A 14,845-nucleotide genomic window follows, 5' to 3' on the forward strand; every position below is an offset into this window, starting at 1 on the left:
TGAAAAGTTACACTTTATAGAGGAGTTAGTGTTTCTGCATTTGTGTGTGTGTGTGTGTGTGTGTGTGTGTGTGCGTGTGTGTGTGTGTGTGTGTGTGTGTGTGTGTGTGTGTGTTTGTGTGTGTGTGTGTGTGTGTGTGTGTGTGTGTGTGTGTGTGTGTGTGTGTGTGTGTGTGTGTGTGTGTGTGTGTGTGTGTTTTGCCTGTGAGAGATGGAGAAGGAGACAGAGGGAGCGAGGCAAGCAGAACATGGCTTGTGTGCGTTTTTGTGTGGGTGGAGTTATATCTATATTTGTACGTAGGGATTATATGTATCCCTTTTTTCACAGCTGTATTAGCCTTGGCTCTGGTCTAATTAGAGTAATATTTTCTGTAAAGTACCACCACAGTCCATATTTACTCTAAAATGAACGCATTAACGCACAAACTTTCTTGTTCTACGCTCTGATGACAGTTAGAGTCAATGATCTGAAAAGTGGCACAGGACACTTCGAGACAAAAGCTAAACCGATGTGTGGGCATTCCCACTTACTGAGTGTGGCCTTGGTAACTGCGTTGTGTGTTTGTGCATGCACACATTTGTGGCTATGTGTGCAGTTTAGCACCAGTAACCATAACAACTGAGGTTCCAGGGGATGGTGGGTTTGATATAGCAGTGGACAGATTTCCTTCAGGGGGAGAGAAGCATTTAACCTTTCATATCTCCTCTACTTGCTCCACTTGTGTGCTGTGGCCAGCTATGGCCCAGTATACATGATCTGTTAATATAACATTACAACAACAAGCAAGTATCAACCTCATATTTTTTTCCCTGAAATATACAAATACAAAACAAGCAAGACTTTCAATGTGTGTTTTGTTGTTGCCTTTTTATTTGCCGGGGTAGAAATATATGAGTGCATGCCTCTGCGCTTTCTGCCTCTTGAGTGGTTTTTTTGAATAGAACCGAACATCTGAGGGACAAAACAGGGCACTGGCTTTTTCGTGGTCCGTTTGTGTGTGTGTTTGTGTTGTTGCTAGTATCATTCAGTGTGTGCATCACTGTTTGACAAAGTGGCATGTGCTTTTGTCTGTGAACGTGTTTGCACGTGCGCGTGTTTTGGACATAGTTCGCTGCTCCTCTCATGTCTAACAGCCGTAGATAGCTGGCGCTGCCGACCTGCAGATGGTAACACAGTCTGAAATGATAGCAGATGAAAGAGTGTTTCCTCCCTCAGGCCCACAAAGATGGGATCTGTGAGAAAAACAGAAACAGAGCAGAGGTTATGAAATACTGCCATGTCTTTGGTGATCCCCTTATTATCCCTTTAGTTCCACCACTGGGTCCCATGCCCCATAAATTTCGATGATTTGAGTCGACTCGCATTTTGTCAGTCGAATCAATGCACTTATTTTTTAGCACAGCACACAGAGCAATGCAGGAGCACAAGCATGGCAGGCTGTAAACTTTACAAACACAGTCTCAAAACTACAAACAAACCACAAAACTATGATGGAGGCGGAGAAGAGTGACAGAAAAGGAGGGCGGCATGATGCTGGACAGCGTGAGGCAGTGCAGAACAAGTCCAGTCTGCTGGCTGTACTGACACTATCTGCTCCGGTGATGGCTGTCAGGGCAGTCAACTAAACCACCTTTGATCCAGATGGCGGTTGAACCTCCTCCTCTCCTGCCGTCCACTGTGATGAACTCTTTGGCTGTGAGCGCTGGCAGCAGCCTGGCAGGAAAGACACTCCGTGGTGTGCTGGGAATTGTGTTACTGAACTATGAGCAGGATGCACACCATTACCTCCTCTGACTGTGTGGACAGTCAGACATTGATGACTGTCTGTATGCTTCATCCAGTGAGATTGTGGAGATGCTGAGAAAGTCATAAACACTGATGAGATATCATGTGATTGTCTTTAATCATTGTGAATACTCAGTCATGGTTCAGATTCAGACACACATGCACACACAGGATGTACATTATCCTCAACAGTCCTGTAAAGTCACTAAATTGCTCCTCATTTCTTCTCCCAAAATATATCCTGGCAAAGGGCAATCCATTTTTAGTGGTGGGTGAAATGACCTGAGCTGTGAAATGACCTCAAATTGCTAACTGAATGGCTTGTCTGATTGCTTCCCACTCTTTGGAGTGGCCTCTGGACTGGAGGGGCCACTTCTGGACAAATTTGTCTCTCTGCAAGTATGGTGCATATGGGAGACCTGCAGGTGGAACGGAGGAATAAAAAGTGTATAATAACACTCAAACGCACATAAAGAAAAGCCCACTGAAACTTGCACTGATCGGCAGAGATGCATACAAAATGGGGAACAGGCACTTTTATTTATTTACTTCCTGGCGCAGTATGTCTTGCTTACTCCTTGTCTCTTTCTCACACACACAAACACACATACTCTCACAGTCATACATATGCCGGCCACTTAGTCCATTTAGTGTCAGTTTAATGGAGGATGCCTGTGAGCCTGTGATGCTGGGAAGTGAAATACCCGGAGCCTCTGGTGAGATCGTCGGTGACAAGCTGCTTGGCCCCATTACTGATTTACTCTGTCTGTAATCCCTGTCGCGTTAACTGAGCTCCTGTCATCCTCCACTGCTACCTAATGTACTGACCCTCGCTCTCTTTTTCTATTTTTTTCAATAGGTATGATGTTGACTCGAAGAGTGCCAACCTGTCAAAACACGTGAGTACCAAAACTTGCCTTGGCTACGTGTGTATTTGTTTGAGGCATGTATACTTGCATTTGTGCCTCTTCATATTTAGATTTCAGTCTGTTGATGTGAGAGAGTGCAGAAGCATGATTGCTGTCCTTGGTATTATTAGCCTCATTTCAGCCACATAACAGTAATCTGACCATTGCAATGAGTGTGTTTATCATCTACTGTAATAGCACATTCCCCGAGCAGCCTGTTGTTAATTTAGAAATTAAATAAACATTAATTTCCCCAGTCTACCCTGCTTTTTTTGCATCGATAACAGTGATTAGCACAACAGTAATCAGGAACAACAAATTGATCACTTGGTCTTTGCCTGAAAATTATTATACTACCATATATATTAATAGCTTAGCTGTCTCACAGGGGTTATATGTAACAACTAGTAAATGCTCCAGGAAGTAACTGGTCCCAGTCAGGGACATAACCCTGTGTCCTTTTTACACTTTTCTATGGATTCAGTCCACAAGACACAACATGTTAATTAGTGAGCTTTAGAGGTGCTGGTAGGCAGTTTGTTACCTTCAGACAGAGTTACGTAAGCTAGCTGTTCACCCTGGTTTCCAGTCTCTGTGCTAAGATAGGTAAGCTGGCTGCTGGCAGTCGCTTCAAATTCAGCATCTGGACGTGAGAGGTATCAGTTTTCTTGTCTGACTGTATCGAAAAAGTTTATTTCCCAAAATGCCTTACTTTTCTTTTAAGGGGTGAGACTGTTATCGTGCAATAATAGGTGAAATAGGCAAGGGTTTTGCTCGAACTTATCATTATCAAGTAAATGTTAAATGCACATTGGATTGGCTATAGGACAGTGTGCAATCTGCATTTGGAAAGTTGTATGTTTCCATTGTAAATTCACAACTTTAATACATCCACTAAGCTGCACAGGCTGTGTGTATCCTGACGATCTGTGTCAGTTATCTTATGTACATGCCTGTTTTCAGGAAATCGGCTTTTCTGTGATATCTGAGACATGTTTGGCCAGGTGTTTGCTGTAGTAACGGTCAATAGTGCCCTGGACTGTCACCGTCCAATGCAAGGAAATCATAACAACAGTAAAATCCACACCGAAAGCAGATTGAGTATCAGTCTCATGTTCCACTCATTAACTTCTTCATAAACTTTAAATTCATAGCTTCAGTGTCTGTAATAGCCAGTGTGCAGTCGTGCATTGCTTACTCCCCTGCCAGTATTTGACCACCACCTGTATGAGATCTGGCCCAGCTTACGATATGTCTTTACGTGAGTATCTGTGAAAAAACTCATTTGAAGTTACACTCACTTGACTATTGTGTCCCAGTCTGCCCCAAGGGAAAATTCTCCGGCTTTTAGTTGTTATCAGTGTTTGCTCTTCGATGTCCGGTCCAACCAGTCTGCCCACATATCCCACGACGCAGACACGCAGTCACATGACACCCTGGAGTGTGTCATTTGTGTTCTAAACAAATGGTGGTGGGGATTATTGGAAAAAGCAGGAGGAGATGGAAAATTTGGACTTGAGGCTTTAAAGGGTGTGTTATATCTAAACATGTTTCAATCCACGTTTGTCTTTAATGGCCTACAGTGCTAATAAAGTCCATTCAGGAAATGGAAGACTCTACTGTTTTTTTGCAAGTGCTTTCTTTATTGTTTATAGAATTGAACGTAATTGGCAATGATAGAACAGCACTCAGACATGCTCTGTCTCCTCGGGTGATAATAATGCTATGATGCTAATGTTCTGCTGTCCACGGGGGATAAATGACGGCTACTTTAGACTTACACAGCAATATATAAGCTGAGTAAGTGAATGATCTTGAGATACAAGATTGTGGAATATAGAAAAAAGGGAAATTAAAATGAAATTTGGCTTGTCCTGTTAAGGGGCTTCTGGTTAGGACCATTAAAGGCCTTTTTTTTCATAGAGCTATTTCATGACCTCTTCGGAATAAACGGAATAATTGTTAGTGAGGTCCTCTGTCAAGGCACAGGACACGAAGCTTGTATTTTCTGCACTTTCATAAATGTCCCATGTACCTGTCGAAAGGGACAGAGAGCCACAGGGAGGTGATTTTATTTAGCTGTTGTGCTCAATGAATGCACACTGCTGTGCAATGCATAAGTGAACATTACAGTATGTCCAGTCATATTGATTTCAGTGCAGGATTAAGTGGTCATTTTTCATCTTTAAACATTTAACTACAAACATGTATTTTACATTCCTGCTTCAAGTGTATTGATATGTAACCCTCAGGCTTTTTTTTTTTTTTTGCATCTGAAATGTTGGTAGTGTGTTTGGTTGCTTGGTGGAAGCTCTAGTTTCAGAATAATTCGACATTTCCAGTCAGAAAATCAAATGTGGAGGCATTAAAGCCGTTGCTGTTCAGCAGCAAGCCCTGGAGCTCCGAACAATCAAAGATTGAAATCATGGGCTCTATAGAGTTCATTTACCTCCAGCATAAAATGTGACATTTACATACAGAATACATTTTGCTTCCCCATGATGTGACAGGTGACAGCAGTATTATTGCATCTGTAGCTCATAAATCATTACGACTGCTCCCAGTGTAGCCGCAAGGCTGTATCATGATTACTATCTGCCATCTATGTCCAACAGGAATTCATAGCGAGCTTTATTCTTACATCACATTTAGAGTTGCTGTTTAAAGATGGATGTATTAAAGCTGTCAAATTGCAGTGCTGGCATTTATTTGTCAGCGATTGGTTGAAGCTAAGTCTAGATAAATTGAATACTACAGTCAGAAACACCTCCAGTCTAGTCAAGTTTGGTCCCTCACACTTTTCCCTCTGGATTTTCTCTCATTTTACTTTGCATTGTCTCTGTACATGCAGCCCATTCCTCTTCTGCTTCTTGCCTTTTCCTCTCACTATGGCAGTCATTTCCAAACCCACGCTCTCTCACTTTCCCTTGATCACAGTCTTTCCAATTCCCATTTTTCTCTCTCACCCTGTCTTTCCTCCCCCTCACCTACGATCAATAATCTCATACAAGAAGAGGCAGACATGACCAGCCTCGGTCCTGGTCTCGAGGGGGAAGCCGGAGAGCCAATCCATTAGATGGTGTTTTAACAAGGGAGCTGTAGGCTGCAGGTACACCTGGGAACAGGGTGAGAACGAGTGTGGAATATAGAGGGACAAGTGCTGAGAATGGGGGAGAGATAAGACCCATGCTGTCCTATTTATGAGACCACACTAACTTCTGTCTCTATATGCAGGTAGACAGAAAGCCCGGCTGATCTAGATTCTGAACACATTTCAGAAATGCATTGCAAATCAAAGGCATTTATTTGAAATGATGAATTCTGCTCAGGGCTCCCAAATGTGGTATTCGTCTGACAGTATAAAATTATCAAAACTGTAAAAACACTGGGAACTACCTTCTAATGAGTCACTTTTTGTAAAGGCTTGAATTGATCAGCCAGACCCTATAATTACCCACTTACCTTCTTGAAAAACTTACAGAGAATCTGGACTAAAATCCATTGACCTTTGACATTTTGCGACAGCCGGTAGAATGTATACTTTGTTTAACATACAGGCAGAAAGCAGGTGGAAACACTGAGCCTGGTTGTGTTTGAAAGCAACAAAATGTCCCTGCCACCCACGCCTGTAAAGCTCACTAATGACCTACTCACTTATTAATATATCTAGTTTGTTTGAGCTGTACACACTCCAAAGTCGTGAAAAGGAACAGACTCCAGGAAGTCACTGCACCTTGTAAAACTGCAGCTTGATGGTTTTACACTTCAGCTTTTGTGTGGAAAAAAACAAGCAAAATATATTGTGTTAATTAGTGAGCTTTAGAGGTATAGGTAAACTGGCCCAGATTAGCCCTTTCCCCTGTCTTGCTATGCTGCTAACTAGCTGCTGTTGGTTGCTTCATATTTAACATACGGATGTAAGAGTGGTATCAATCGTCTCATCTAAATACGTCTCATCTGTGAGAAGCATTAGGATTTAGCTTTCTGTATATTCTCCTTAAAACTGGTCTCAATGTTTTTTAACCATCTGTGTGAGCTCACACTCCCTGAGCTCCTCCTCCACTGTGGCTCTCAGCCTTATCGACCAAACTGCTGATTTCTCTGCAACAATACTGAACGGAGCTATACCCACACAACTATCTTCTTTCATTTTAATCTTTTTTTGCCCGTGCTGTTATATATTTAGCCATTATCTACACACTGCCAGTTCTCTTGCACCTCATTCTGGCTACAGCGAGGTGATTTGTGACTTTACTGCATAGCGTCTCCATAACAGAAAATGGAAAATATCATAAAAGTCATGAACAAATATTGTTTTAGCGCTCACTGCGGCCCAAAAAAGAAATCTTTATGGCAAGCTGAAGCCATGTATCTACATGTATGAGGAGATAAATGAGGTAGACGGGGCGACATAAAGCCAGAAAAAGACAGAATAACAGAAGAGGCTAATCAATGGAGCAAAGAGAAGCCATTATGCTAGTGCTGCTTGGTGCTGCTCCAGTCAGATATTAGAGACGGTGTCCAATAATGACAAACAGTCTCACCAGCGTGCCCCCTGGTGAAAGAGGCATGTTTCTGTAATAGCTTCCATACAATTAGAGAAGAGGGATCTGTCGTAGTTTGTGTTAAAGTAGTTGTGTTTCATACTTGAAGCCTTATTTTTTACACTGAGCAAAACATTGAAAATTGCCAACAGACAGCATTTCTAAATTCCACATTGTCAAAGAAAAAAATTAGTTTCCAGGTCTAGTAAACAGATTCTTCTTTGTGTATATACTATTTTCTACATCTGTCTGCCTTTCTGACAGTATCAGCTGCAAACTGTCATAATGTGGTGGCGATTTAATTTAACAGGAAAGTGACAAGGGAGCAGTCTGGGGCAGGTGTGAGGGCTGCTGGGAGGAAGGCTTAGTGTATTTGCCAGTGTTATCTGTCAATGCGGGAACATGGAGGTATCTGAAATGGTTTGGCCCTCTAGGATTGCGCTCTATAGAGATCAGGGACAAGGCTCATTTTCGTTTCTTTCTTTCTGGTTATGAGTCATTTCATGTCATTGATTGAATTTTATGTGTGTTTGTTTTTTGTCTCTCCCTCTCCCTTTAACTCTGCAGGATTTTCTGGGTCAGGCCTACTGTACTCTCGGAGAGGTGGTTGGATCATTGGGCAGTCGCTTGGAAAAAGCTCTTGGGTGAGTAGGTGTGCCCATAGCTGGGAGTGTGTCAGTATTTAAGTAATTATCTGAGCAACGTTGATTGATTGTCCCAGCAAATGAACTCAAGTTACTGTCAGAGCTGTTTGGGATGTTTTCCCTACAGGGTGTACAGTAGGACCCAGGTATTTCCTTTGGGACTTTGGATGTGACTCACTATTTTTCTACACAAGCAGAATGCAGATAATACATATACAGTATTTGATGGTTGATAATAACCCAACACAGGAGAGTTTGGTGAGAAGGTTGGTACCGTGTCTGTTGCACTCAATGTGAGGAATCAGCCAGCAAGCAACTAGCTTAGCTTAGCATAAAGACTTGAAGCAGCTAGCCTATTAGCACCTCATGTGTAGATTTAATTCTGTCTAGATGAAAACCTGCTGTTTGATAATTGGACTGACTCCTGCATTGTCGAGGTTGCATCCCTTACATCTACTTCTGAGGAAACAGAGCGTACCTGCAGTTTTTTAATGAACATACATGAACAAACACTCCCACACACTCGAGGGCATTCACACACTTACGAACACAGACTCGCTAACATTGCTTGTTAGTCCTCTGCAGCAGCACATATAGATTTCAATATCTCCATCTGTTGTGTGTGCACATGTGTTTCCGTGCATATGTCCATCAAAGTGTAAGCCTGATTATACTTCAGTATGTCCTTGTTGTTGTAGTTGTTGTTGTTCAAGTTATTTGAAGTTATAAGTGAATGAAAATATCAATTTGGAGGCATATGGCATCTAGTTAGTCTCAACACCAGCGAGCGGGAAACCCTCTTTTTTGGCAGCAGAATTATCTACAACGCCTTTAACATGAGCAAATTGGACATAACCAAAATGTAACAGAGGCTGTGTGTGTCAACAGCAGTGGTATCGTGACCAATCAAAGGAGGGGAGACATCCGTCATTTATGTATTATCTATTTGTTCTTCATTCACAGTAAATACATTAACATAAACCAGATAACCATGAGTAAGGCTTTTCACCTTTAATTTGTCATGGCTGATGACAGCTGATGAAAGCTCAGATTAATGACAGATGCATCAGATCGTTTGTCACCACGCCTAAAATCAACACATAAATCAAAATCCTCCAGTTTTGCAAACAGACTGTGACATTCGCAGTTTGAAATGTTCTATATAAAGTGATACGAAGGATGTAAGATTGATATTTTTAGACTCACGTCAGCATTTCAGACATTGTTTTTGCATTCAAATTAGCTCAAGCTAATCTGACTGACAATGTTAGAACACTGAGCACTGAGCAGAGCATTTTTATTTGACCAGTATGTAAGTTAGTGTTTAAGTAAGTGATCCACAGAGCGGCACAAACAGCCCCCCATTCTGATAAAGATATCCACTCTGACAGGGAGCTGTTTTCAGTTTTTTACAAACATATCGCTTTGCCTCAATTTTAGCCACATTTTGCAGCCACGCCGCATCTCTGAAGTGCTGCTGTTGGCCCAAATCTTCTTGCCACAACAGTTCCGCATTGACACTGTCGCCACAGATATTTTACAAGACGCCGCATTAGAGGAAAGCTGGGATGCAGGGCACGTAGCTGTTCTGTGTGAGACACGACAAAAATGAATGTAGGTATACTGACGTTTGAGCTAAATTATTAAAATCTCATTATTATTAACAGATATTAAGATACCGTGATCGAGCTGCAAAGTCATTCATGAGGAGCCCTGATTAGGGTGCGTCATTATCAGCTTTTCTCCATGATGCCTCTCTTTCAGCCTCCTCACTTTCACTTGTTTTCTCTCTGTCATGACTGAAGCCCACGTGGCTTCCTTTCAGCTGTGTCTTTTTAATCCAATTTGCTCGTTCATTTGAAACCTTGATGAGCCTTGAGTTCTAAAAAAGGGAGAGTGTAGGGGGCAAATATCCCCGAGCGGGGGGGGGGGTTACCTGGCATCCCTTTGCTGAACATTGTCAACAGCCCGGCAACATCGGTGTGTGTTTCTGTTTTTTTGATGTGTGCACACTCCACTGTTCCTCTTCGTTTCAAAGCAGCACCCAACGCACTTGAGCAGTAATCGCCATGGTGATTGGAGGGAGGGAAAGAGGGAGAGAGAGCATCTGTCTGTCTGTCCATGTACAGTATGTGTGTGTGTGTGCGCGCGTGCATGCTGATACACATATCAAGACCCCTCCAAAGTGCAAAATGATGTTGTCTGCTCTGAAGTGCTACTCAAGAAACCCCTCCACTCCACTCTTCAGCTCTCTCTCTCTCTCACACACACACACACACACACACACACACACACACACACACACACACACACACACACACACACACACACGGACGGCGTACTTGTGGTCATTTGGTAAAGGTGACACTAACTGACACTAAATGCATCTACCCGCATCACTGCTCCTCCATGGCACTATTGTCCTATTCTGAGGAGGTTTTATTAACAATGTACCGTAATCCAATGAATTTGAATTAAAATTTAAGGCCATAAATGATCCAAAAAAGCTTTCATTTCAATCATGCCAGGTGAGAAATCGCATAGACCCACGTGACAGAACAAGATTCATCATGCCTTTTTTAAGCATCAATGTTGTTTTAGTTTTTTTTCCAGTTTTATTGTACAGTATGTTTGGCTTGGGCTCTCCTTGAGCTGTCACCTGTGCACTGTGGGTTGGGCAATAATATTATTTGAGCAACTTGAACCCTGATCTCCTCAGTATTTCACCTTAATTTTCCCCTTAAGTGACTGTTGACATCATCACATGCTGTGTATACTGTAGTCTGTGTTTGCTTGTTTTAGCGCGGCAGAGACGCTCTGTTCCACATGGGCAGTACGGTGACTAACTGTGAAACACCACTGGGCAGGAAGGTCCTGGGGCTTTTCTCTGTGGAATATGCTTTTCTTGGTACATCAAATGTGGAGGATAGTCTTCCTGAAGATGATGGACAAAGTTCAACTTTTATTGCACAATCAGATTTAGGCTGCTGTTTTTATGGCTCCAAAATTACATAAAATTACATTACATTACGTTTACATTACATTAAATTAAAAAGCTGTAGTTGATATTAGTACAGTTACTGGGAAAAAATGTTGTGTGAGTATTTCAGGAAAACAGAAGCTCACTTTCATAATTAAGGAAAGTACAGGTTATGTAAGTAGAGTTGAGTGCTGTCAGGCGCTGAAGACATTCATGCTTCATACTGTATATTGCGCCATGTAACTATGCAGCTAGAAAAAAAATCAAGACTGATTAAAATGCATTTAGAATCATATCCTCCATGAGTGTCACATTGACCATTTATAGATCCTGTTTTCAATGAAGACTTCAGTGATTTGCTGCAGAAATAGACCGACTGTCAACTCTTATTAAGAGCAAAGGCACAGAGGCCACAGCTGTTGCAGTCATTGTCCTGCTGAGGTTGTGTGTGTGTGTGTGTGTGTGTGTGTGTGTGTGTGTGTGTGTGTGTGTGTGTGTGTGTGTGTGTGTGTGTGTGTGTGCATGTGCGCATTGTTGACTCGTCTATCTCATGGGTACAAAACATATTGTAAAATTTTAGGGTGAAGACTTGGGTTAAAGGTTAGGGTACAACAGGTAGTGGTAGTCATGTCGTATCTCATATATCAATGTCCTCAAAAGTGATGGAAACATGACTCTGTGTGTGTGTGTGTGTGTGTGTGTGTGTGTGTGTGTGTGTGTGTGTGTGTGTGTGTGTGTGTGTGTGTGTGTGTGTGAGAGAGAGAGAAAGAGAGAGTCTTCGTCAGACACACACCTGCAGCCTGACACGACGGGGGGGATCTTTAACAGTTTTAATGAGTGCTAATTACACCTAATTGCATTGTTCAATCAAACTCCAGTGGGCATTCAGGAGTGTGTGTGTGTGTGTGTGTGTGTGTGTGTGTGTGTGTGTGTGTGTGTGTGTGTGTGCGTGCGTGCGTGTGAGAGAGAGAGAGAGAGAGAGAGAAAAAGACTGAGAACGACAGGAAGCAAAACAATGACAAGTACAGTATCCTGTGATGCATGGCTCCTGGCTGACCAGCAGTGTGTGTGTGTGTGTGTGTGTGTGTGTGTGTGTGTGTGTGTGTGTGTGTGTGTGTGTGTGTGTGTGTGTGTGCGCGCGCGCACGCGTGCGGGCGCATGTGTGTGAGTGCTCTGTGTATTACATCTGTTTCTCTCTGTTGTGCGATTGCTCTCAGTCCTGCTGCTCTGTTATTCCTCTTTTCTGTTCATTTACATTAAACCTCTGCCTTCCTGCAGTTGTTCGATGCAGCCAGCACAGAATCTGTATTTGATGTTATTTTAGATCCATCTCTTACAAAACAAAACAAAAGCTTTAACTAAGCTCTAGCTTTATTCCCATACATGACTGTAAGACTGCAATATCACAATCTTAAACAGCACACACATCAGTAAGACACCAGATGCTTGTTCTGTACCATCAAACATCATTTGCATGTGAAAATTGTGTTTTCTAGTTGGAAAAAGAGAAACATTGCACCACTGAGAGTTCTGAACACAAATAACACACATTTTTGCTGTAATCTTCCTTTCATCACCAGGAAACTGAAAACAAGAGACTTGGAAATTGATGTGTACTTTGGTAAAGTAGTCTTAACGTTATTGCTTTATATTACACAAGTCATTTACAATTACTACGACTAATAAATTCAATATGACAAAAATATGGCCACAATTTCAAAAGAAAAAAACTTTTTTTTAAAGAAATAGTTTGATATTTGGAAAATATGCTAATTCATCTTCTTGCCAAGAGTCAGTTGATACCACTCAGCCGGCAGATCGTTATCTTAGCATAAGACTGAAGATAGTGGGACACATCGGACCTGGGTTACTGGAGTCTTTGCAGGTCACCTTGCAGACCTCACATTGACGATAAGAACTTACTGTGTCTGGCCAAGAAATGATCTGGCACATAATCCCTTAAAAAACTCTGTGTTGTTTCATTGTTTTAAGGATTAAGCAAACAAGATATAAAGTGCTAATCAGTGAGCTTTAGAGGTGCTAGTAGGCAGCAGGCAGAGTTTGCGTTGACTTTGGACAGAACCAGCGTAGCTTTTTTTTCCTGTTTCCAGTCTTTACACCAAAATAAAATAAGCTCAGAGAGGTTAAACTAACAAGTTGCTGGCTCATATCTAACTCTAAGCAAATATGTTTAGTTACCAAAATGTCTACAGTACTATGCTAACTGTTCCTTAACTTCCAAGGACAGCGTAGATCTTGAGCGTACTGCTTGTTGAAGCTAATAAATCCCTGGAGGGCTCTGTTAAAAGTGCATCGTGTTGCCCCGACTCATTGTTTGCTTAGCACTCAGTTTTAATGAACACCCAAAATTCATTACTGATAAGATTTCCACTTGAAATACTGATGTTGGTGTTGATTTCGAGGCGCTGTTGAGTATTCACCGAGGCAGTCTGTGATAGGGCCCTCTTTCACTTTTTACCACTCCCTCTTCTTTCTCTGTTCTCCCTAAATTTCCTCTCTCCCACTCCCTCGCTGTATCCCTCTCACCCTGGCCACCATCTTTTTTAGACTGTGCCTCTTGTGTTCCAGCAAACAAGATCTTTCAGTGCTGTTCTGAATGTGAACAGTGTCAGAGAGAAGTCCTGGCGAACCACGGAGGAGCCAAGTGGGCTCCAATTTTAGATACAAGTGAGCCAAGAAGGCAGACACACACACACAAACACACGCATACAAAGGCTGCAAGCTGTGAATGAAAGCTTGATTGTAAGGATTTCTAAAGGGAGGACAAAGAAACTCTCTATCTGCCTCTGTTGCGACAAGGATTTGAGGCCAGTGTTCTTTTTGTGAGAGAATTATGATCAGGGGTTTCTTTTTAGGGGGGGAAATGTGCAATCGTGTCTGTGTGTGTGTCGCGGCGCGACCAAGAATAGATCGAATCTCATGCTTTTATAATTATCATTGATATCGTCTTCAGGTATTCTCCATTTCAGGAATAATGTGTGAGATGTGTGCGTGTAATGTTTGTGCGTGCATGTGTGTTCCACTGCAGCCCAGAAGTGGCCCAGACTTAATTACCTGTCTCTCACCAGACGCTGATTGCAGATCCATGCGTCTTGATTAGAGGATTCACAGTGTTTCCTCACACATGCGCAGACACACACGCAGAAACAAAGCCAGCGATACTCTTGAAGCACTTCTCGACTTCGGAGTGCTTTTCTGTGTCATGAATAAACTACAAAGAGGAAGGCAATTTACCTGAGAGCGAACATGAACGCATATAAAACTTTCAGATCTTAAGCGTTTTCAGAAGACACATTAAGCTCATTTACCTCAGGGTCATTTCCAAAGATAGAAATCTGAGATCCAGTTTTCTTTCACATCTACAGTTCTGTTTTGTCTCTCTGTTGTGGAGCAATAAATAGCATTTCAATAAATATCTAAAACACTTAACAATGTTTCCATTTGTCGAAACTGATTTTCCCAGTTAAAACACGCACATAAATTGCGGTGTACAGTTTAGAAAGCAGCTGTGTGGCGTGAATTTCTGTGAGGATCTGGGCTTTGAGCTCTTCCTTTACCTCATATCTGTATGCATGTGTGTGTAAGGCAAAACTGTGAGATACATTATTCATCTAGTAACTACGCAATCCTGTCGGTTTCCACCCACGTATCATTTTAAGGCTGATCTCTCAGCCGGAATAATGACCCCTGAAAAAATCGAGGCGCGAGAACAGGCATTTGAGGAAATAACGAGCGGAGGAATCCCAACCAATATACCACTCGGGGGGCCCCATCTCGGTAGAGTTGTCATAGCGACACGGATTGTGAGAGCTCGTCTGGGGTTTGTGCGTGCGTTAGTGTGTCTTCATCATATTTCTCCCTGCACGTTGTTGCAGGGAGATGACATGATCGAGGCTGAGAGGATGAGAGACACTAGGAAAAAGACATTGAGAGAGTTTTCTGAAGTCTTACCTGTGCTCCTAA

At 42.3% G+C, this 14,845-nt stretch overlaps 1 protein-coding gene across 1 annotated transcript in view; it reads left to right on the forward strand.

Annotated features, from left to right (window-relative positions):
• LOC139350625 (copine-8) overlaps positions 1–14,845 on the forward strand; it is a 63,764-nt gene that overhangs the window by 21,938 nt on the left and 26,981 nt on the right. The window contains exons 5-6 of the mRNA XM_070992120.1: positions 2,645–2,684; positions 7,805–7,881. Of these exons, the coding sequence (XP_070848221.1) occupies positions 2,645–2,684; positions 7,805–7,881 (117 nt within the window). The remainder of the gene's footprint in view (positions 1–2,644; positions 2,685–7,804; positions 7,882–14,845) is intronic.

This window comes from Chaetodon trifascialis, chromosome 22, assembly GCF_039877785.1.
Source record: "Chaetodon trifascialis isolate fChaTrf1 chromosome 22, fChaTrf1.hap1, whole genome shotgun sequence".
NCBI lineage: Eukaryota > Metazoa > Chordata > Actinopteri > Chaetodontiformes > Chaetodontidae > Chaetodon > Chaetodon trifascialis.